We start from the raw sequence: 24,460 nt of genomic DNA on the forward strand, positions 1-24,460 counted from the left end.
TAGGGTTGGCATGTGAAAAAGTGGTTAGTTTGTGTCAACTTGGCACAAATTCAAGTCACCTGGAAAGAGAGTATTCCACAAGTCAATAAACATGGTTCCTGACTCCTCTCATTCTTAAATTCTCTCAGTGATAGACTGTGGTTGGGATAGATAAGCCAAATAAACCTTTTCCTTCTCATGGTACTTTTAGTCAGTGTTCTATCACAGAAACAGGGAACAAACTAGAATAATAATCACTGCCAGAGAGTATTCTCTTGCTGTGATAGACCTGACCATGTTGCTTTTATGTCTTGGAATGTTTTGCGGGAGAAAGGAGAATTTTGTAGCTTTAGGCCAAAAAAGCCATTGAGTTCTCAGAGATTAATGAACTGATCTGGGATTTGGAAGATACTGTTAAGAAGTGAGGAGGTCTGTCTTGTGAATTTTTATAGGGAAGCAAAGAACCTTAACTGGGCTGTTCATGTGATATTTTGGATTAAGAATCTCTGGAAGTAAATCCTGTGTATAACTAGGACACACACACACACACACACACACACACACACACACACACACACACACACACACACACAAAGAACTCCAAATGGATCAGGATCTCATTGTAACACCTGAAACCCTCGAACTGATAGAACACATAGGGAGTACACAACAAGACATAGGCACAAGTACAGACTTTCTGAGTAAGACACTGGTTGCTCAGAAAAAAATGCTAACAATTGAAAAATGAGATCTTATTAAATTAAAAAAGTTTTGTATTTCAACAAATGTGGTTAATTGAGCTAAGAGACTGGAGAATAGGGAAAAATCTTTACCAGCCATAAACCTGACAATAGATTAATACCTAGAAGGTACAAATATCTCAAAACACTTAAACTTCAAGAAAACATCATAATCTATGAACTATGAAATTGAACGCAGTTTTCAAAAGAGGAAATAAAAATTATTAATAAGCACTGTTAAAAGTGTTAAAAATCTGTAGCCGTCAGGTAAATGCAATCAAATCCCACTTTGAGAGTCCATCTCACCCAAGTAACACTGGTCTTTAAGAAGAAAATATGTTACAACAAATGCTGGTGAGGATGTACAGTTGCTGTGGTAATCAGTGTGTATGTTCCTCAAAAACGTAGAGATGGATCTGCCACATGACACAACTATACCATTCCAGGAGTATGCCCAAATGCCAAATGACTCTCTCACAGAAATACCTGCACATCTATCTATGCTCATTCATGACTCCTTCACAATAGCTAGATAAACAAATCAGCCTAAACTTTGTGTGGCTGTTTTTTTTTTTTTTTTTTTTTTTGTGACTTGACACAAGTGAGAGCTGTTTGGGGAAAGGAAATCTCAATGGGGAACATGTCTCCAACTAGATTGGGTAGACCCATTCTATGGCAAGGTGGTGCTACCCCTAAGCAAAGTGTCCTGAGTTGTCTAAGAAAGCAGATTAACCAAGTCATTAGCAACAAGCCAGAAAGCATTCTCTATGGCCTCTGCTTCAGTTCCTGACTTCATGTTCCTGTCTTAATTTCCTGCCCTGACTTCCCTCAGTGATGAACTGTGACCTGAGAGTTATAAATAAATCCTTTCTTCCATGAGTTGCTTTTCGTTTTAGTGTCCTATTTTAGCAATAGAAACCCTAACTAAGATGTAGGTCCATCAACTGATAAAGAGATAGTGGTGCATGTGTGCATATGACTTCAGGACTGACCACTTGGTCTTGAATAACCAATTAGGGGGCTTATCCCTGGGAAAACTACTTCTCCTCCCCTCTGCAATTGTTAGTTGCTGTATTTCTTTGTCTGGGTGAGGTCTATGAGATTTCCCCCTTCCATATTAGCATGTCTATTGGTGTTTTACTTCTTTAGATCTCATTTCTTTATCTTCCTTTATCTGTTTTCTAACTCATCCCCTTCTTAATGTAGATCCAAAATTCTGACCTGTGTCATCTTCCTTCTCTGTTAACATTTCTTCCAAGGTATATCTATTGGCAATAAATTTCCTTGATTTTTATTTGTTGGAGAGTCTATGTCTCATTTTTAAAAAGAGATTTCATGGGGTACAGAATTCCAGCTTGTTTGTTTTACTTTGTTGATCCTTGATTCGGGGTGTTCTTCTGTATGCCGTGAATATATGTTTCTCTTATTGATTGATGAATAAAGCTGTCCTGTTCAGTGTAGAGGCAGGATTTAGCCAGGCAGGTAATCCAAACAGGGATAGAGAAAGGTAGCAGGTGGAGTCAAGGAGATGCTATTTAATTGTGGACGAAGCAAGAGATCCAGGTATCACCAGATAGCTAAGACCACATGGAGATACACAGATTAATAGAAATGGGTTAATAATTAAGAGAGAACTAGCCAATAAGAAGCCTGAGCCATTTGTAAAACAGTGTTAATAGTTAATATAAGCTTCTGTGTGTTTATTTGGGACTAAATGGCTTCGTGACCCAATGGGACAGACACTTCCCTCTACAAATCCTAAGTCTTCAATAAAGATGAAGTATATAGTGTTCCCTGTTAGAGCATATGAGGAATCAGAAGGAAACTCACTTGCCTTATGATCATTATGTGGTTGGTTTAGAACTAGAATCTTATTGGGCCATGCTAACCATGATTGTATCATAAGGCATTATTTTCCTAATGGAAGAAAAGCAGACTGTCTGCACATGTTGATCAAAACCTGTTTCATTTCAATCTTACTCTTATCAAAGCAGTCTGAAGTACTTCACAGCTATCTTTCCCACTCTGATATGTCTGTGGGGTTTTGCATCTAGAAAGTATGAAAGATATGGAAATGTTGGTTCTTACCGTGAAGCCAACATGTGACAATGTTAGTGCTCTGAATTTGGTAAGAATAAGGTTCTGAAGCATATTAAGAAAACAGATGAGTTTATCTTACAGATTATGGAATTGATAAGGAGTTATTGATTTGGTCTCTGTTACTTATGTTGTTCTTTCATTACAGTTATAGGAATAAAAGATGGAGAAGGGGGGAATGAAGGTGGTCCCAAGTGAGTGGGGTCCCAAGGTAAGGGACCAAGTGGGAGAGCATAGCAGGTGAGGGTGACCAAGGCGGGAGGGAATAACACGCCAGGCAGAGAGAGCTTGGATGTGAAGTTTATTCAGAAAGGGGAGTGAGGGAGAAGGGAAGAAACATAGAGGCACCAAGAACAGGAGAGAGAGGGAGGGGGTGAAAGAGAAGAGTGGTGTAGCTGGTGACCAACTGAGCCCAGAAGAGAGAGAGAGAGAGAGAGAGAGAGAGAGAGAGAGAGAGAGAGAGAGCAAAAGAGAAAGCAAAAGAGAGCATAAGTGGGCAGGGGTCTGACTTTTAAAGGGGTCCTTTACACCTGCCTGCAGGCTAGTACTCATGGAACCCTGGGCTGACCAGAGTACTGCCTGAGTGCATTCTGCCAGGTGACAGGGGCAGGCCAGTGTAATGCCTGAATCCTTACAACTTTCTAGTATGGGACAGTTCTAGCTCCCTAGCATTTTCTCTCTAAAAACTGGAAAACTACCATGGCCCCGAAGAGAAAGGAATAGATGTGAGAGTTATAGGGACTGAACTTAGAGGCCCCTGTTGGAATTTATAAGAATGATTTATTGGCCATAGTGAGTAATGTTAGAACAAAAAGGAATCCTTATATTGTTGAGATGATTTACTCATTAGTGCTTGTGGGAAATGTGATATAATCTACTAACAATGTTAACTATAATTTTATGTCCTCCCAAAAGGGATTCGACAATTTCTGACTAAGCAGAAGTTATGTGAGAGCCCTTCTGTGACCAGAAGAGAAGTAGAAGAAAAGATTTTAAGAACCCTTTTCATGTATTATATTTATTTTAATTTTTAATTATAATAAAAACCCCAAAACAGCCTTAATCCATCAAAGATGAATAGTTAAATACCTCCATATTAAAAACAACGCGGTAATTAGGAAGAGTAACAGGGGAACAAGACAGGGTAATTGAAGTGGTGAATGTGATCAAATTATATCATTACCTAAAAGAAAATGGCAAAATAAAGCGATTATGTATAATTAATATATATGTTAATAAAACAAAAGAAATAAGTTGAAAATAAATTTGAAAAAAATGTTGAGAAACATAATGTAAAAATATAATTATTTAGATAGAAAAAGAAAAATTTAAGATGTTGCTTGGTAGTATGCTCAAGTTCTTGGGTTTGATCACCAACACTGAAAAAACAAATAGGCTGATACTTTACATACAAAAGGATCATCACATGAGATTTTATTTTGGACATATTTAATGAAAATACATATTAATATGCCTACATGCTTTCTAAAAAAAGCATAAAAAGTTAGTGCTTATTAATGGGCACTTTAAAATATATTTCTCTGTTCCTTGTGTGTGTGTGTGTGTGTGTGTGTGTACATATATATGTAACAAGAATTCTGCTATGAAGTTTAAAACCCTTTTTAATTTTCAAATATTTTATTTTAATATAGTATTTTTATTAATTCTTTGAGAATTTCATGCATGCATGCGTGCATATAATGTACTTTAATCCTAATTACCCCCTCTTCTTGTCTTATCTCTACCCAACCCCCTGGGTACTTCCTATACACACACACACACACACACACACACACACACACACACACACACACACCCTGTTTTTATTTTTTCATTTTACTATATATTTTACTAGTTCTTTGAGACTTTTATACAATGAATTTTGGTTACATTCACCCAACCTCTTCCAGATCCACCCCCTTTCTCTACCCAACCAATTCTGTGTCCTTTTTAACACATCAAGTACAATTTGTGCTGTCCAAAAATCTCTTGGTAAACGGCCTTCCACTGGAGCATGGTCAGACAGCACTTGCCACACCCTTAAAGAAAACTGACTTACTTCTCCCAGCAGCTATTGGTTGCCAACAGCTGCCTAGCTAGGGTTGCAACTTCATAACCACCTTCCCTCTCCATGTTGGGATTTTATCTGGATTCAGTTTATGAGGGTCTTGTGCATAATGTCACAACTGCTGTGATTTCACATGTGCAACTGCCCTGTTGTATCCAGAAAACAGTTTCCTTGTGTTTATCCACCATGTCTGCTCTTAAAGCCTTTCTGCCCCCTTTTCTACAATGATCCCTGAGTCTTGGGATCAGTGATGTGATCAGTTTTCTCATGTATGGCTAAGCACTTTGCAGTCTCTTATTCACTGCACCTTGACCAGTCTGGGCTTTGTGTTAATTACTATCCATTACAAAAAAAAAAAAAAAAAAAAAAAGCTTCTCTGATGAGAGCATAAACTGCAAGCCACAGTGAGTCTTATACTTATGCCCATTATGCCCATTTAGCAGAATAATAGTAGTATGTTCTCATAGGTTCTCCTTTAAGGCCTGTGACCTCTCTAGTCATAATTTCTTAGTCTGGATAATGGGGACAGATATAGGTTCTGTCTCAGGAGTGGTCCTTAAATTCAATCAAAAAGTGATTTATTTCTCTCATGACATTCATGCCATACTTTCACAAGTGGACATGTCTTGCCAGGCCAGTTGTTATTATAACTCTCAATGTTGATGGCTAGATAAGATTGAGGATTTCTTTTCTCTTCTGGTAGCACTATAAAGCTGATCAGTAGGGATGAAGTTTCTGAGTATTAGCTTGGTTTCTACATGTTCTATGACTCATGTGTGTGGTGCCTTCAGCAATAGGGTCTTATCGTTAAATTCTGGAAGGTAGCCTAGAGCTTATATTGTTCGAGAGGTGAGGGTCTAAAGGAACTCACTATCCAACAACTCTAGAAGAGCAACCCATTCCTGGCACTGAGCTTTTTATTTGTTATCCTATGGAATCTAATAGGATCATTGTTGCCTTGCATTAGAATAACTCCAAAATAATGTATGTGTGTATGTATGAATGAATGAATATTTTAGGAACCTTCTACAATATTAAGTTTCCATATGACTCTTTGAAAGGGTCTTTAGTGTTAATTACCCATCCCTATACTCCCTCCTCTACCTTGCCCTCTATCCCCAACTCCTTTTAATCCTTCCTGCTCCATTATTCTCCCATTACTCCATAGTATTCTATCTCCTCTCCCTTGAAAGCCCCACCCCCATAGCCCCTATATGAATATTCCAGATGAAATACAAATATTTGAAGATCCAAAAGTAATATCCATTGAGTGGAATGTAGTGACATACATCTTTAGTCCTACCATTCTGGAGGCAAAGGCAAGTGGATCTCCGTTATGAGTAATTTTTCCTACTGGCCTGGTCCCACCGCCACAACAACCCCAAATAACACACAGAGATGCTGTATTAGATATAATTCTGTTGGCCTGTTACTAGCATTTCTTATTGACTAGCTCTGTCTTAAATATTAACCCATTTTATTAATCTAAGTATTTCCACGAAGTCTCATCTTACCAGAGAGAGACCCCAGAATTCTTCTCTCTCCATACTCCATCTTTAATCTCCTCCCTATTACTCTCTCCTCCTAGTCTCCTCATCCCGCCTATCTTCCTTTCCTATTGGCCAACAGTGCTTCATTCATTAACCAATAAGAGAAACATATTTACAGAATGACATCTCCCATCAGATCTCTGTGAGTTTAAGGCTAGCCAGGTGTTTATAGGAAGTTAAAAACCAGCCAAGGGGCTGGAAAGATGGCTCAGCCGTTAAAGGCTAGGCTCACAACCAAAAACCAGCCAAGGTTACATAGAGAGATCCTGTCTCAAAAAAAAAAAAAAACAAAAAAATGAAAGAAAAAATTAGCAACAACAATTAACATCTACAAATGAGAAAAATGCATTTGCCTTTCTGAATTTGAGTTATCGCACTCAGAATGTTTGTTTACTTGCAAATTTCACAACTTTGTTTTTCTTAACAGCTGAATAATACTTTGTTGTATACATGCACCACATTTTCATTATCCACTAATCAGTTGATGGACATCTAGATGTTTACATTTCTTGGCTAACACACTGAGTTTAATTTGTGCTTGCCCATATACTTATGGGTGTGGGACCGTCCACCAGAGGATGATAGACCTACAGGGGGCCATACTCCTAAAGAAAACTGACTGCCACTGACACATCCATGCTGCCTTATTGTGTTGCATGGGCGACCACAGCTGTAATGAGTTCATGAATGCACCTATCCTGTCATGTCTGGAAGACGAGTCCTCATCCATGATAGACCCTGGGTGTTATGGGGAGGAGGAAATATGTTAGATAGTTATCTTAGTTTGGGTTACTGTTGCTATGATGAGACACCATTACCAAAAGCAAGTTGTGGAGGAAAGGGTTTATTTGTCTTACATTTCCACATCACAGTTCATCATCAAAGAGAGTTAGGCCAGGAACTCAAACAGGACAGGAACCTGGAAGGCAGGAGCTGATTCAGAGGTGACAAAGAGATGCTCTTACTGACTTGCCCCTCATTGATTGCTCAGCCTGCTTTCTTATAGAACCCAGGACCACCAGCCCAGGAATGGCACTACCCACCATGGGTCCCTCTGCTCTAAATGACTAATTAAGAAAATGTCCTATAGGTTTGTCTACAGCCCAGTCTTTGGGTTTTTGTTTGTTTGTTTGTTTGTTTGTTTGTTTTGTTTTGTTTTTTTGAGACAGGGTTTCTTTGTGGCTTTGGAGCCTGTCCTGGAACTAGCTCTTGTAGACCAGGCTGGCCTTGAACTCACAGAGATCCGCCTGCCTCTGCCTCCTGAGTGCTGGGATTAAAGGAGTACACCACCACCACCTGGCCCAGCCCAGTCTTATGAAGGCATTTTCTCAGTTGAGGTTCCCTCCTCTCAGATGATTCTAGCTTGTATCTAATTGACATAAAACTAGCCAGCACAATAGTTTATTCTGAGCACTCCACTAACACTTATTCTCTGCACTTTGACCACTTGTGAGTTTCTGCATTAACCACCACCACTGCACACTTCTCTGAAAGCTACACTAATAATAGCAGTAGTAGATTCACCCCTAGAGCTTGTGAGCTCCCTAATCACAGAGTCTTGGCCAGATTTATAGTAGAAATTGTTTTTAAATTTCCTTTCCTAAATCAGGTGTACTGTGGCACATGATTGTAAATCCCAACCCCTTGAACGACTGAAACAAGAGGATTGCTCTGAGATGGGGTTCTATAGTAAGGCCCTCTGTCCAAAACCAAACAAACAAATGAAAGGTGTCCCCTTTCCCTCTTATCACTTGTACATTTAAGGAGAACTTTTTCCCTAAAGCATTTTTATTTATTTTTTTTTTCATTTTACACACCAACCACAGTTCCCTCTCCCTCCTTCTTCCACCCCTTCCATCTCCCCCATCCCACTCTCCATCCACTCCTCAGAGTGGGTAAGGCCTCCCTTGAGAAGTCAACAAAGTCTGGCATACCAAGGTGAAGCAGGACCAAGCCCCTCCCCCTGCATCAAGACTGAGCAAGGTATCCCACTATCAGGAATGGGCTCCAAAAAGCCAGTTCATGCCTCTGGGATAGGTCCTGGTCCCACTACCAGCAACCCCCACCCCAAACAGATCAAACCATATAACTGTCAGTCACCTTCAGAGGGCCTAATTTGGTCCTATGCAGGCTCCCTAACTGTCAGTCTGTAGTCTGCCAGATCCTACTAGCTCAAGTCAGCTATCTCTGGTTTTCCCCATTATGCTCTTGACTTTCCTTGTTCATATGATCCCTCCTCCCTCTCTTCAACCGAACTCCAGGAGCTCAAATCAGTGCTTAGCTGTGGGTCACTGCATCTGCTTCCATAAGCTACTGGATGTAGGTTCTATGATGACAATTAGGGTAGTCACTAGTCTGATTAAAGGGGAAGGCCAGTTCCCAGGAATCCACAAGGATGACCCCAGCTAAGACTCCTAGAAATAGTGGTGAACGTCCCCAAAACTTTTATTCAACTCAACTAGCAAACATGACTCCTGAGGCACCCCTTATTTAGTATTTTCCTATCCAATTTCTAAATTCTATTGATGGTAGTGTTTGGGCACTATTTACTGTGCTATCTTCCATAGAGATGGCCAGAAAAGACCAGATGGCTGGCAATGTCTTGATTTCCTCATCGTCTGATACAATAGCACTATCCCTTTACTAGCTGAAATACCTAAAAAGTAGACCAGGGCTAGGCCACCTTGGCTATAAGGGCAGTGCAGCACCAGCAGCTGTCATTCTACTGTTCTTGCTTATGAGTGGCAGATTTCCAAATTGGTAGCTAGCTGGTGGGACTGTATAAATAGTTTCTTAAATGATTTTCTTATTCAATAAGGTTATGTTGTTGTCTCTTAACCAGTCCTAGCCATGTTTCCCGGTCAGAACCTTTATGCACATTCTCAGGAATGCTTAATGTTTTGAAAACCAACATAAAGGAGCCAGGTATGGCTCATGCCTGTGTCCCAGCACTCGGAGACTGAGGCAGTTGGATTACAGTTCAAGGCCAACCTAGACTACACATTTAAACCCTATGTCAAAAATCCAAAACATCAAGATGACAAAGGACTAGGAGGAGAAGACATAAGGAAAAGAAGAATATGAATTGAGAAAATCATGATCCTCAACCACTCCACCAAACAGGAAGCATCTGCACAGTGCATACAATTCCTACTCCTACACATTTCTTTGTGAGGGAAATCTAAACAGACTGGAAATCTTCCAGATTAGAGACTCTATTAGCTTCCTATGAAACCAGATCTCATAGGTAGAGATCATTCTAGACTTGTTACAAGAATCAAGTTAGATAATACACAGAAGCATGATCAGTAAAGACTATAGAATGCTCCTAAGGACACTGATGACTGTTTAGTCCTGTGAAATATTGGTCTGTGGCAAGTTGGAACAGAGTTTAAATACCTGTGTCTGAAACATGTTAGATTCATCTGAAGAAAGAAGAAACTTGAATCCCTATGAATAAAAGTGACCTGAGACCTAAACTATGTCTTTCTAGGGAGTGGTTGTCATCTAACACCACGTAACTATATTAGACATGCCTTTGGTTTTCTGAGTTCTCCGCATTGATTTAAACTGCTCTCCTTAGAAGCAATAGATGAGAAGACACTTCTGATTGCACTACCAATGAAACTGTTGACATTTCCTTTAAAGCATCTATTAAGTTATGGTAAATTGCTGTGGGAGTACATGTGGATTATGGTTGCACTGTTCTAATAACTAACAAATTAAATCACAATAAAGAAGTGACCAGAAAGTAAACTACTATTGTGCTGCTCTTTCCATAAGAACACCTCTTTTTCCCTTCTAGTATCCCCATCTGAAACTGTGTCACAGTTTCACCTGAATGCATGACTCTGCAACCTCAGGACTTGCAGAAGTACTGGAATGTCATCCTGAGATTGTTGAGTTGTGCTTTTCTGGGCATTTCATCTCTACAAAGGAATACCCTTTCACTCACTCCTAACTAAAGTAGACAGTTTTGGTTTTTCTTAAGGGAGGAGTCCTCCATGTATTTTTCATGTATTTCAACAGCCAGCAAACAGATGAGAGAAGCTTGATAATTGGGCAATGGATACCATTTCTAAAACCTGGTCCATAGCTGTGGGATTCCATTAAATCTGCAGTGCCTTGAGGATCCCTCTTAGTGACTTTCTAGAGAATAAATTTTAAATTTCTACTAACTTAATCTTCCATCTTCTATTTCTAATAGGTCCTGTTAAAAACAAGAAAAAGGGTAAGTTGAGCTTTTGATTTTATTATATTAATTAGAAAAAAATGAATGAAGTAGGATTTTGCACTAATTTCTTTCAACATTCATTATATATCGCTTTATTCAATCATTTACTCAAGTGTTACTCTTTATAAAGAGCAAGAATCAGGTTTTCAGTAACAAGCCATGGAAGATAGAATTGACTCTAGCAACACATGCAAGTTATCTTTATTGGATGATTATGATGATGATGATGATGATGATGATTTGTCCCTTGTGTCCTCCCTTTTCCCTTTCACTGGAGGTCAAACCTAGAAGCTTTGCCTTAAGAATATTAGGCACAAGTTCTACCACTACAATCTACTCCAAATCCTCTATTTTGGTTCTTTTTGTTCCTTTTTACAACTCTGCTTCCAGCTCATATTTATTTCCTTTCTTGCTCTGTACACTGCCTTCTTTTTTTCTCCTTTCCCCCTTCCCCCCTCCTTTAGCAGATCAGTTATCAGACATGAATAAAAACCTAAGACCACTTATTGAGAAAAGAAACACTACCTATGGAAAAGTATCAATACTTTGGTTCTTAGCCTAAAAGCTGTGTTTATTCAATTTCCCAGATGATCAAAGATGATATCTATTGCTTTGAGAATTCAATATCATTTTCTCTGCAATGAAGAAAAAAAAACTTATGCTGCTGTGTTACTCTATTCCTTTCATGTTTCTGAAGTAGATGCTAGTTGGAGCTCTTCCCTGTGCTTGGTTTCTTAAGTCCACATTGCACCTAACATGGGACTAGCCAGGGGTACATGGAGTGCTTACTTACTTGCAAATAAAATCCACTCCTTTTCACTAAAAGAACCAGCTGTGAAATCAGCTTATGTACCGGTTTGTTTCTGGGTTCTGACATGAAAGAAAGACAGGGATGGTGTAAAACTAGTAAGTTATCCCTTTAAAAGTCCTTCTTTTTTTCTCTGTCTGTATGATAATGGAAATTTAACCCAGGGCTTTAGATGTCCTAGTCAGATGCACTATTATTAGACTACATCACTAACCCTCTTTTACTTGGTTTGAATGAGACATGATCTCACTTGATTGTTCAGGCTGGCCTTGAACTCATTCTGTAGCCCTGGCTGACCTTAAACTTAGTGATATGCCTGCGTAGACCTCCTAATTAACTTGGATTGTGAACCTTAAAATCCTTTACCAGGACTCCAAAGATATTTTGGCTTATTGATAAGAGCATACATTGCTGTTATAGAGTACTTGGGTATGGTTCCCAGGATCTACAAGGTGGTTACAAATGTGTGATCCAGTTGAGGAAAAAAGGCTGGACAAAGTCAGTAAACACCAGAGAGCAGGAGTGAGCATGAAGTCCTTCTGCTGTTTCCCAGGTTTCACTACTAGGATGCTCTGTCTGTTAAAAAATAGTAAATTTGGTTCCAAGCATTTGGTTCTGAACTCCTCACATCTCTTCAAGATAGACATTATAGTTCACATGATTGCCTAGTATTTCTACCTTATGTATGAAGCATTATTGCAAATAAAATGCACATAAGCTTTAGACATCTACTTTGTTTAGAAGTGATTTAGAAGCCATTGAATATGGATTTCCTTGGCCACAGTGAATAGGCACATGCTTGAAGGGGTAAATTGAATTGCTCACTTAATTTTTCCCCCTTTAATGGAATTGTCCTACTCCCATAGCTCTCTCCTTCTCTCTTCCCATTACAGCTTTTCTTCTGCCCCCACACCAGCCTCCCCTTACTCACTTGCTTTCCATTGTTCTTTCAACATTTGGGACTTAGCTGCAAGGTTAGGGAAATACCCCTTTGATGAAGTTTAACTTTGAAATGATGTGATTATTCTTTTATCTATGACTACACAGGGTAACTTTCTCAGTACAAACGTCTCTAGGCTTTTGTATCATGAAGTATTCTGTCAAAGTTAGAGAATCTAAAGAAGGAATTCAATCTCTTGGTCCAGAGGTCATTTTCTGTATACTGTTCTCTGGCCCTAACTTTTTTTAAATGTATTACCCCACCTTTGCCCCCAGCAGGGTTTTCTCAATTCTGCATTTTATCAGACAGGCCTAATCAGCATTGTCATCTGAGATGAGAGGTGAAAAATCTGTTCCAATCTGACAGCCAGTGATGCTGGGGCAGGATCCTGAACCTGTGAGAGCCCTGCATGGATCTGCGGCCCTAACTTTTTATAGGAATGAAACTCTGAGGAGCTTCCTTGTCCAAGTGCAGATAAGCAGAGGGCCAGCTGCTGAAGCAGATTCCATCAGAGACTTTTTCTCAGATGCCTTCTAACATTTTCATAAGTGATCACTCTCTGTTTACACTGCAGCAGTTATTTTCTTATACTGGAGGAAGCTCTGGATGTAATTCTTCTAAAATTAAATTAAGCAGTTACAGGGGACTCACATTCTTGGAGCTTGAGTTGTGCTACCCACAGAACACCCTCTAGCTGGAAAGTCTGTGAGGCCTGGAAATTCAGAAACCCAGGAAAGACTAATATGCATCAACATTTGTGTCTACTCCAACTAGAAAATAAGCAGGGAGAAGCACATCTTACATCCATGCTATTACTAAGTGACAATAGTTCAGTCCTTCTTGTGGAACCTCAGTCTCAAAAGGAGACAGAAAGCACTGAGGTCAAGCTCCTTGTTTCCAAGATGGAAAAACTAAGGTTCAAAGTGACTGTGGCAGGGCTTGGGTTTACATCCTTATCTCCAGAGTCCAGATCCTGGGTTGTTTCCACTACACTAACTAGAATTGAAATATGGTGCCAAATAAGCCTGATTTGGAAGCTACACAAATCCAAAGTGAGATGGTTTTCCTATTTAGCATCTTAAAATTTGCTAGGTCTAGAAACTGGGCAGATCCAATCTTAACTGCTAAGCTCAGAGCAAATGCCATACTTTGGTCCTCTAAGTCTTTAAGGTCCTGTAGGCCATCTTGAAGAAATGTTCTCAGGACTACTCTTTCCTCTCTAAACAGGAGGTCCCATAGTGATCCACTGCTACATTCCAAATGAGCTTGTGCTTAGACATGGAATCTTGATCTCTTTATAGGCCTTTCCTTGAATATTTGGGTTCTTTTTTTACACATGAAGCATTATTCTTAAATGAGGATCTGATAAATCGGGACAGAATTTTTCAGACTAAAATGCGTGAGGAATGAGGAGTTAGAGCCAGTAAGAAAGTTTTAAAGTAAAGGTATCCTGGTTGTTATTTTGTTGTTGTTATGTTATTGTTTGCTGATTTGGGGTTTTTGTTTGTCAACTTGATGCAAGCTAGACTTACTTGAGAAACAGAACTACAATTGAGAAAAATGCTTCCATCAAATTGCATCTGTGAGGCATTTTCTTGATTAGTGATTGGTATGGGTAGGGCCATCCCATTGTGGGTGGTACTACCCAGGGGCAGGTGGTCCTGAGTTGTATAAGAAAGCAGACTGAACAAGTCTTGAGGAGCCAGCCATTAAGCAGTATTCTTCTGTGGTCCCTGCTTCAGTTTCTACTTCTAGGTTCCTGCCTTGAGTTGTTTCTTTGGCTTTCCTCAAAGAATTCAAAAAACACTTTCCTCCCCAAGTTGCTTTTGGTTATGATGTTTATCAAAGCAGTGGAAACCCTAAGACAGAAGTTTATATTTGAAACTGAGATAATATCTCATGGACAGATGCAGTGATTTCCAATCCTAGAACTTTCATTGAAATTCTAGGAGTGTAGAAAGAAAACAAAGAAGCCTATCTATGACCACCTACAGTCTTTGGTGAGTCTGCTAAAAAAGCCTATAGGAGGAACAGTTATGATTCACTTACCTGACAACACCCTAGAAGCAATGTTACAAGGACTAGAATATGAAATGGTTGGGCTGAGGGTGTTCTGGAAATACAATGAGAAGGAAAGAAGGAGTCGGAGTAGACCAGATAAACAAAGCATTTGAGAATACTGGGAGGATAGATTATTTTGCCTACAAAGATCGAAGTTGATAGGTAACCTAATGTATTTGAGTATATGAAGTTTTATGTATATGGTGATAACTACTCTTTCCTAGCTACACAAAGAATATAATAAAAGTTCAAATGGCCACAGGAGGGATTTCAGTTAAATATACCAAAGAACTTCCTAACAGTGAGCAGTGAGGGGTGATAAACACTGGAACATGTAACCAAGAGAGTTTGCAGAATTTCCTTTCCCAGGGATCTTTAAAAATAGAGTTTAGAGAGGTCAGCTGAGAAAGCTGTGCCTGCCGCCTCCTCATCAGGTCTCTCTCTGCCTGCTACTCCTTCTTTTCTCTTGTTTCTTGATATCTTCAGTCCCTCACCATCTCTTTCCACCTTTATCTCCAAACCTCCTTCTCACTCCCCTTTTGTAGCCAGTGCTGCCATTATCTACCCCCATCCCTTGCACATCTGACTCCTGACAAATCTTCCTAGAGCTGATGTGTTCCTGGGGTCAGACTTCCATTATCCTCTTTTAGTCACATCAAGTCCACCCAACTGGACATGAAATGAAGCCCCACACTTATCAACGACAGGCAAACTGCAGAAAGAACCACAAAGGCCCCTACATCTGATTTCCTAATACTTCTTATCCTTTGGACTCAGATCAAAGCCTCCTTTTTTGAAGTTTGTCTGACTTGTTTTAGCATTTGGTCCCTCTCATTAATGTGGCACTTCTACTATCTTATAACCTTTTCCCTACTGCACTGGGCTCCTTGAGGGCTGTTTACTGCTATGTCTTCAAATGCTCTTTGAAATGTAGGTCAGACAAAGGAGTATAAACATGTCCAGCTCTTTAGCAAAATCTAGATGGCTGACCTTGTATGATTGGGAAGTTCTGGAACCCCTGAAAGTACACTCCTGATAGTACACTCTTCACAGTAACTAACTCTAAATATAATACTGAATCCCTGTCATTATAGGAAAGAAAGCAGGGCCCCCTGGGCCCAATGGCCCCCCTGGACCTCCGGGACCTCCAGGACCCCAGGGACCTCCAGGGATTCCAGGAATTCCTGGAATTCCAGGAACAACTGTTATGGGACCTCCTGGCCCTCCTGGACCTCCTGGTCCTCAAGGACCCCCTGGCCTCCAAGGACCTTCTGGTGAGTTCTCCTGTCTCCCATACCTCAGAAACCTTGTCAGTGCTTTATGGAGAGTAGAAGCAGGTAATCTTCAGGGAAGTTTCAAACAGTGGTGATGTACAGTAAGAAATCCCTAGTCCAGTGTAGAGTGAGGAACTGAACAAGCACTGGTAGGGCCAGGCCTGCTCTAACTCTTGTTGAGATCAAGCTGTGCCAGACAGGCCATCTGTTCTTGGCCCATGCCAACCCTTCCATCACATTCCATCTTTGGCTCTAGGCCTTCATATAGTGAGCCAATAAACTCATGTGAGCCAAAAACAGAGGTATGAGAAAGAGGTTCCAGCCACTCACAGGAGTTCCTGTACTTACAGATTTGGCCTACTCTGATTTCCAGCATGGAGTGCCACATGATGTTTGCACGGAAATAGTTTGTAAGGAGGAATGTTGGGGACTGGACAAAATGATAACCTTATCATACTCCCCCCCCCATGTACTCTGAGACTCCTTTCCCATTGGTGTGGACAAGTAGCCACTTTTAGTCAAGTGGTTAGAAATTTATGAATCACTCAGGCTGTGTCTGTTGCAAAACCAGACACTAAAACCACTCTGTCCCTGAGCCAAGTGCTTCTCATACTACACCCTTAAATACCATGCTGCTCAGTCAAATGCCATTCCATCCCTTTGCATCTTTCTCCTGGAGCCCAGCAGGGCATGCAACAGGTACAGCTGCAGATCCAAACCTGCCTAATTAGAGTTGACAAGAGGCAGACTGCCTGAACTTATGCTACTTGTTATTTCCTTCTCCTGCTCCCCTCCTGTATCTTGGCTTTTTTAAGAAATGGACTCTTACAGCTGAATTCTCTAGGTCTAAAAAATCAGCAGCAGAACACAGATTTATTTCACTTGTAACTCAAACAGGGCTCAGCAGTGTTACCACGGCCACAAGAGATAAAGTTGTTTTTTTTTATCCAATCATTCCACAAATAATAATTGAACAATTTCTGTGTACAAAGATATATATTGCAAAGTGGTCCCTGTTCTCGGAGTTTATGTCCTAGAGTCAAAGAGACACATGTAAAGGAACAAGAGCTTTATAAATGACAGTGGTCCCTCTGAAGTCAGTAAGAAAAGAACAAAGGGTCAAAAAAAAAAGTGCCATTGTCTTAAGGACACACAAGGACAGGCATAGCATCGCCTCTTGTTGCTCCCCATGGGAGCACAGTGGGGCTTGCCTTGGGCCACTGTTGACTAGAGGCCAGTTCCCCTGCTGTGATGTAGACCCTTGAAGATGAAGGTCTGGCACAGCAATAGGAAGACAGAACTATTGTCTCCCATTGACAGGCCCCATGTTGTAGTGTGACTCCCTCCAGCTGTAAGACCTGAAGGAGAAAATTCCTCCAGGGGTAGCTGTGAGGAACCAGACTGTGACCCCCTGGCTGCTGAAATGAAAAAGGTAAGTAGAAAAGAGCACAACACTGACTGTCCTGTCCTATTTTGCAGGTGCTGCTGATAAAACTGGAACGCGAGAAAACCAGGTTGGCTGGGGATTGCTACTTCCTGGGGAGGAGGGATGGCCTCAGGCTTTTGGGGTCATCTTGGAGTCTGCTTCCTAGGAAAATCCCTGAGGCTTTATATTATGTTGCCCTGGAGGTTCCAAGGTTTTCACTGGCAGCCACTGCCAAGGTCCGAACTGAAAAGCTTTGCCCCAAGGATGTGCCTTTAGCTAAGGGAACACAGCCTTACCTGGACCATTTTCCTCATTCCATGAGCAACAGAGGATCTCTACAGCCAGAAAATAACCTGCCTGTCAAGCCTGTACACCTAGGCCTCTGACTTGCAAACCACTCCAGATACCCAATGGGCACTCAGACTCCTGGGCTCTGGAGCTGTGAAGTTTAAGAGTGTGTAGTGTGTGTCTTTGAAAAGCAGCCAACTCTAGGCTGAGACCAGCCTGGGCTTCCCCCTTAATATCCTGATAGGGTACTTCCTAGTCTTTGAGCTTCCCAATCTGTCTCTTGGCAAGTTCTACCACCTAGTCTGGCCTTGTGTCCTCCAAGCAACCACCCTCACAATGATAAATCTACACAGTTGCACAGTCCTTGATAGCTTGTGGGCAATTTTATATTCACCGCCTTATTAGATCTGCAGATGCCCTTGTGAGAGTGGCCAGACAGAGAGTCTTACGATTCCCATTTTACAGCTGGGGAATTACAGTTCAGAGGTGTCACATTTGTCACATAGTGAAGAAGTGGTAGAGCTACAGAGTCCTACTAATTTTCAGAGAAATGCAGCTACAATATCAGGACAGAGGAAAGGGGTCAGAAATGGGATACAAAGGAGTCTAGAAGCCAGAGGTAAAAACAAGGGGACTGCATGATTTAGCAAGCAGCCATCACAGTGACTCTCTTCTTCTCATTCTCCCAGCCAGCTGTGGTACATCTGCAGGGCCAAGGGTCAGCAATTCAAGTCAAGAATGGTAAGAATCAAAGTCGTCTCTCTCCCCACAATAAGTTTCTCCCTTCCCTCATTCCCAGCCACCAGATAACCAGCCAGCCTAGCTCCTCCCAAGTCCCTGAGTATTCTTGACACAAAGGGGGCATTTCCTACTCCATCATGCCCTCTACTGGCTGTCATAAGTAACTGCTTGCACCAAGACCAGTAGCTACACCCAAATTGCATTTAGTTTTGTTTTTGCAGTGCAAAGGGGGCAAACCCAGGGCCTTGTGAATGATAGCCAAGCACATTACCATTGAAGTGCATCCTCAGGCCCTAAATTAAATTTAAAATCCACTAATATGAGATCTGAATAGCCCTGGGACATCATCTACCTAGGTTGTCTTCATAGTATGTCAGAGTAACCACAGAATATGTATTTTGATGAGCATTTTCACAGTGCAAACTAAGGAATGTAGAACTATATTGAATAAATAATTTTGTCTGATTGTTCTATACAAACAATGGGTGGAAAGGGTGTTTCTCTTAGAGAAGGTGATATATTAGTCTCCAGAAAATGTGAGATACTAGTGTCTATCAAACATGAAAATATGTTGGGGGCTGAGAAATGATGATTTAATGTTATACTGTCATTTATGAGATGGGGACACAAGTCCCAGAGAGACTGGAAATACAAAGATGAACCATGCTACCTTACGTTTTCATGGCACTGTAGAATTCCCAAATATGTTGTCTTTTGTTTCATTCAACCTTCATAGCTACCCTATGAGGTGGGTATTGCAACTCTCCTTTTTTATAGACCCAGAAACTAAAGCTCAGAGAACTTAATTAACTGGTCCAAGATTTTGTAGTTAAGTTGGGAGCTAAGATTCAAAAGCACATCTTTCTGACTCTTGGCAATGTGCTATGCTACTTCGGTGATATGTGTGTGTACACTCCACTGAATGATTAGGCTTATTTTCTTCCCCCAAAGAGGCATGAACATTCATTAAAGAATAGCGCTTTGAAATAATGTCCAGTCTCCAGGGTGCCCAAAGCCTAAAATGCATGAACCCCCAGGAGTCTTGGGAAACAACACGCCAGCCAAGATGCCAGATGCTTACAGAGCTTGGAGTGGAAGGGAGGGGCTGGGAGCAGAAACAGTAAATGAAGTCTCCAAAACCTGATACATGGGGACAGCTTCTAAGAGTGTAGTCAGTCAGCCAGGCACTGGTGGTGCACACCTTTAATCCCAGCACTCGGGAGATAGTGGCAGACAGATCTCTGTGAGTTCAAGGCCAGACTCGTCTACAAAGTATGTTCCAGAACAGTCAGAACTGTAACACAGAGAAACCCTGTCTTGAAAAAACAAAAACAAGAATTCAGTCAGTCCTGAACTGTCTGTGCTGAGATCCCCTAATCATTGGACTTAGTTACTCCCTTGACTGTCACTTGAATACCCAGCTGTCTTAATTAGGGTTTCTATTTCTGAAAAAAAAAAAAAACATTTCATTGAGGCTGGCTTACTGTTTCAGAGATTTAGTCCATTATCATCATAGCAAGAAGCATGTGAGCACACAGGCAGACATGGTGCTGGAGAAGGAGCTGAGAGTTCTATATCTTGATGCAGGCAGAAGAATGAGACTTTGAGCCACATTGGGCATAGCTTGAGCATATGAGACCTCAACATGACACATTTTCTCCAACAAGGTCACATCTTTTAACAGTGCCACTCCCTATGGGCCAAGCATTCGAACACATGATTCTGGGGAGTCCATCTCTATCCAAACCACCACCCCAGCCTAATAGCCTCACAAATACGAGTGGGAGCAGAGAAGAGAAAACCCCTAGGACCCCTGCAGAGGATTAAGCACTGTGGGACCCATGGTCCTGGGTGGGCCATAATCGCCATCCACCTGGAAGAGCATGGTCAGAAAGGAACCAGATTTGCTTGAGTATCAAAGTGGTGGCCTCGTGTTCCTTCTATGGCAGAAGCCACTCATTTTGCCCCCATTACCGTAACAGAGCAAGACAACTTCTAATCTCTCAGGCTAATTAATTCCGAGTAGCAGCTTACACTGACCACCAGAGTGAGAAAGGCAGCAGTGAGAGGGCACTAGACAGAGAGGTTCACTCAAGTACTGGAGCCACAATCTACTGCTAACTCAGACGGCTTCCCTTTTCCTCATACTTCAAAGAGGCAGACCTTGTGAGACTGGCCAAGGGTGGATGTTTAAAACATAATCTTTTTGTGCGAAGAACAAAATGGCTGTAGAGCAAGCGCTCCCAGGTGTGTAGGTTCCCCCCTCTTGTGGTAGGAACGAATATCTTTCTATCTGCAGGGTAGAACGAGAAATGCTCCTCTGTCCTTTCATGCTGTGTCCCAACCGAATTAGGGATATGAACCAGATGCTTTGCCAAGAGTGCCTCAATTCCTAGGCATTTCCCCATATCCTCTTAGCTGGTCTACTGGAACCTAGTGGGTTATTCCCAAGTATCATAGAGCTGTCCCTCACCCATGGGACCTGGTTACGGTGGTCACTATCCCCAGCTGCCTTGGAGTGTGAGTGATCACCCCTGATACTGACCTGTCTAGTTCTCCAGACAGATGGATCATTTGATTAAGAGGTTTCCTGGGGCCCTCTGGAGGCTTCCCAGGAAGGAGTGGGTGTGGAGGAGCCACAGAATAGAATCTATTAAGAAGAAGGCAAAAAAAAAAAAAAAAAAATTACGAACCTCTGAGACAAGAGAGGAATTCGGGTGATATTGCCAGGAAAAGTGAAATTGAATACTAAGACTTAGCCTGCCACTCAGTGTCTGGATTTTGCCTGTGCAGTCACCATAACAACAAAGAAAATATGGCTATGTACCTATTCTCCTCATCCACCATCACCACCTCACCACCTCAGATTCCAGGTAGAAGGTAAAGAGCCTTGCTGATGAAAGGTCAAGAACGCAAGGATGATGACTGATATGCCGATCTGTAGGTCCTGAGGCAGGCCTAGAAACCATTTCACAAACAGTATGCCAAGAACATTCCCAAATGTTCTTCCTAAAGCTTGTCACTTGAGACTTTTGTGGTCACCAGGACTAGGTAGGGTTGGTGGGGAATGAGGGAGTGGTACTGCTTGGTGTTTATTTCTGTTTCCCAGATTATTTTGACATGTACTGAGTGTCTGCCCTTCTCTTATACTGAGATCTTTCAGGTGGAGTGCTCAATGACTGGTCCCGCATCACTATGAACCCCAAGGTGTTTAAGCTACATCCCCGCAGCGGGGAGCTGGAGGTACTGGTGGACGGCACCTACTTCATCTATAGTCAGGTAGAAGTGAGTACGGTCTTAGGCCTAACTCTTCTTATATCCAGGGTGCAGATCTGGTGCAGGCCACCTAGGGGCACTGTGGAGCAAGCCAAGACCACCCAATGGCTTACTTCCTGCTTTGCTGGGGAAAGGGGTGGTGGACTCCACATTGGGAGGGAGTTGAAGGGAGGAAAAAACAAGGGAACTTGTTTCATGTTTTCCCTAGCAAAATATCACTGGAAAAACTATAAAGAGACCCCTCCCACACCCTGCTGTCTGACTCCCTCTTGAAGGGTCCCAGGCCCTTGTTTCCCCTCTATGTTGTTTGGTTCCACAGATGGACCTGACCTTGCTCTAAGTTTTTGAGACTAAGTCACAGAGCTACTGAGAACCCCCCCCCCCACAACACTGCTAGCTTGGGCATGATAATGGACAGTGCTCCTGCGGACCTTCTCTCTACCTCAAAAAGATTTCTGACTGTCTTTCCTTCCTCTTTCTCCCATTTGTTTCTGTCTGTTTCTGTTGTTCTTGCCTCCTTCTTTATGTCATTCTCCCAGACCTTTCTCCCCTCCACTTGTGTCCTTTTCCTGCCCTGGGCCCACTCCCCCCAGGTCTGCCAGTGGCCATCCGTTTCCATCCCTCATATGTGCCTCCGTCAGGGCTCTCCTCAGAGCTAGAAGCAGATAAGCCTTGAGGTTATGGTTTCTGGGAGGCAGGCAGCAAATGGGCAGATGAACAGAAGGACTGAGGAGCCAACAAATGGCTCTCAAGAGAAAGTGACCAGAAAAGTTGGGCTAACAAGCACCTGCCTGGCACACACTATGTCCTCACATAGCTTGGTCCTGACCCAAGAGATTATGCAGCACTTAAATACGCTTTTTCCAATCAAAGACCCTGTGGAGTCATTTTGAAGAAGTGATTTAAGGTGTCAGATGAAAGAAGATCCCCACTCCCATGGAGCATGTAGCCATAGCACCAATATCCTGTGGACTAAATTCCATTTGGTAGTGGTGAAAAATCAAAGCTCAGAGTGGGATGTGCTGACAAAGAGTAATGAAGGGTGGAAATTAAATTTCTGGATCCAGGGGAGGATTAGGTGTGGCCCCTAAGAACTAAGAAAGTCTCCATGAGACCAGGTCATAGGCTGATACTTCCTCCTGGCCTGAGAATGAAGTTAGGAGACTAGGATTTAAATCCATTGTCATATTTGTATGGCCTAGCCCTCCATCTCTCAGGACCTGCTTCTTCAGTCAGCAAGTAAGAGGAACAAAAGTGTGCTAGCGAGGAGAAGCGTGCAATACAGGAGACTAGGTTACAAGCTCTGGACGTTTCTGTTCACAAGCTAAAGAAATGGGAAGTCATTACTGTGACCTCCCTCGGGCCTCAGGGATTCCTAAGTGTATTCCTAAATAGCCTCTAGGATGGGAACTGGAAGTCAGTGTATCCGAAGCATTGATTAAGCACCCCCATCAGTGTGCAAAGCATTGCTTCATGCCAGGGCTAAGGAATGGGGCTGGTGAAATGGCAAGTAAGGCACAGTTCTTGGACTCAAGCAGTCTGTAAGAAAGGTTTGCTCAGCCCCCTGAACCCATGGAGCAGGGGAAGGGCAGTGATCCTTTCACCCTGATGTTCCTGTTGAACAGGCACACTTTCGGGTAGCACTGTCCCCTGCACAGGGTATACTGGCAGCTCATCTGAGGAGGTTTTATCTGCTCACCAGGGGAGGGCCCCACCTTCTTTTTCCTCTCTCCCCCAATCCCTTCTCATTGCCTCTCACCCAGGTGTACTACATCAACTTCACTGACTTTGCCAGCTACGAGGTGGTGGTGGATGAGAAGCCCTTCCTGCAGTGCACCCGCAGCATTGAGACAGGAAAGACCAACTACAACACTTGCTATACTGCAGGCGTGTGCCTCCTCAAGGCCAGGCAGAAAATTGCCGTGAAGATGGTGCACGCTGACATCTCTATCAATATGAGCAAGCACACCACCTTCTTTGGGGCCATCAGGCTGGGCGAAGCCCCTGCATCCTAGATTCTCCCATTCCATCCTGGCCCTTACCCCTGCCCCAGGTTTGGGAGCCAGGACTCCCAGAACCTCTAAGTGCTGCTGCGGAATGAGGTGTATTGGCATTGCAGCCACAGAGAAAAATGCCCCAGTGCTATTTATTCCCCAGTGACTCCAGGATGACAAGGCCTACCTGACTTCCCAGAATGACCTTGAGTTGCCAGGACAGTTGATGAAGCCCCAGGGTTTTCAGGAAGCAGAGCCTTTTTAGGCTACCTGCTGATTGACTTGTGGTGACTCCTCAATCCCTAGGTCCCTCATCAGATTTATCATTTGTTGCACTAAACTGAGGATCTAAGACAGCAGGCCACAAAAAGCAAAAGTGCACTCCAGATTCTAGGGGTGACTGTCTGACTCCAAAGGGGCTGCTGCTTCTCTCTTGACTGGAAGTGGTATTAGGTTGCAACTTAAGGAAAGGATCAGGTCAGAAGAAGGCAAGTGCTTGTGGTCGAGACCCAGGCAATAACCTGCCAAGCAAGCATCCTTGGCAAAGGAGCCATTCTTGCTGTATTGCACTATAACCTACAAGAGGCTCAAAAAACTCCTCCCACTCAGGCCAAGAGGTACACTGTGGCAGCTTGCTGGACTGCAGAGCTGGGAACTTTGCTCTGCCTTGGAATCATTGCAGGCAAGGCCACAAGCCTGCCTACGTAAGAACCCAAATCTATACTTGGGGCCTTACATGTCTCTTTGTTTACAGCTATGCTCCACCCTCTGAAAACTACCTGGAGTCTTCCCACCAGTCACCCTCCCCAGACTGCCTAGAAATCCTATCGTCTTTCTCCACAGTGCCTACCTCTGTCTGAGACAGGTGCCTCATGTGGGACTCATGCTCGCATGAGTCTGGTGTAGTTTTTAAATAACCTGGGCACGAAGACTTGTCCATTGATTAAGCAATCATTATTAGTCATTAATTCTAACAGAGTTGTG

At 42.4% G+C, this 24,460-nt stretch overlaps 1 protein-coding gene across 1 annotated transcript in view; it reads left to right on the forward strand.

Annotated features, from left to right (window-relative positions):
- The window catches only part of Eda (ectodysplasin A), a 389,966-nt gene extending 366,198 nt beyond the window's left edge, over positions 1-23,768 (forward strand). The window contains exons 3-8 of the mRNA XM_051178503.1: positions 10,642-10,665; positions 15,572-15,751; positions 17,231-17,265; positions 18,155-18,206; positions 21,370-21,491; positions 23,246-23,768. Coding sequence (XP_051034460.1) covers positions 10,642-10,665; positions 15,572-15,751; positions 17,231-17,265; positions 18,155-18,206; positions 21,370-21,491; positions 23,246-23,497 — 665 coding nt within the window. The 3' untranslated portion in view covers positions 23,498-23,768. The remainder of the gene's footprint in view (positions 1-10,641; positions 10,666-15,571; positions 15,752-17,230; positions 17,266-18,154; positions 18,207-21,369; positions 21,492-23,245) is intronic.
- The last annotated feature ends 692 nt before the right edge of the window (positions 23,769-24,460 follow it).

Source organism: Phodopus roborovskii, unplaced genomic scaffold (assembly GCF_943737965.1).
Source record: "Phodopus roborovskii unplaced genomic scaffold, PHOROB, whole genome shotgun sequence".
NCBI lineage: Eukaryota > Metazoa > Chordata > Mammalia > Rodentia > Cricetidae > Phodopus > Phodopus roborovskii.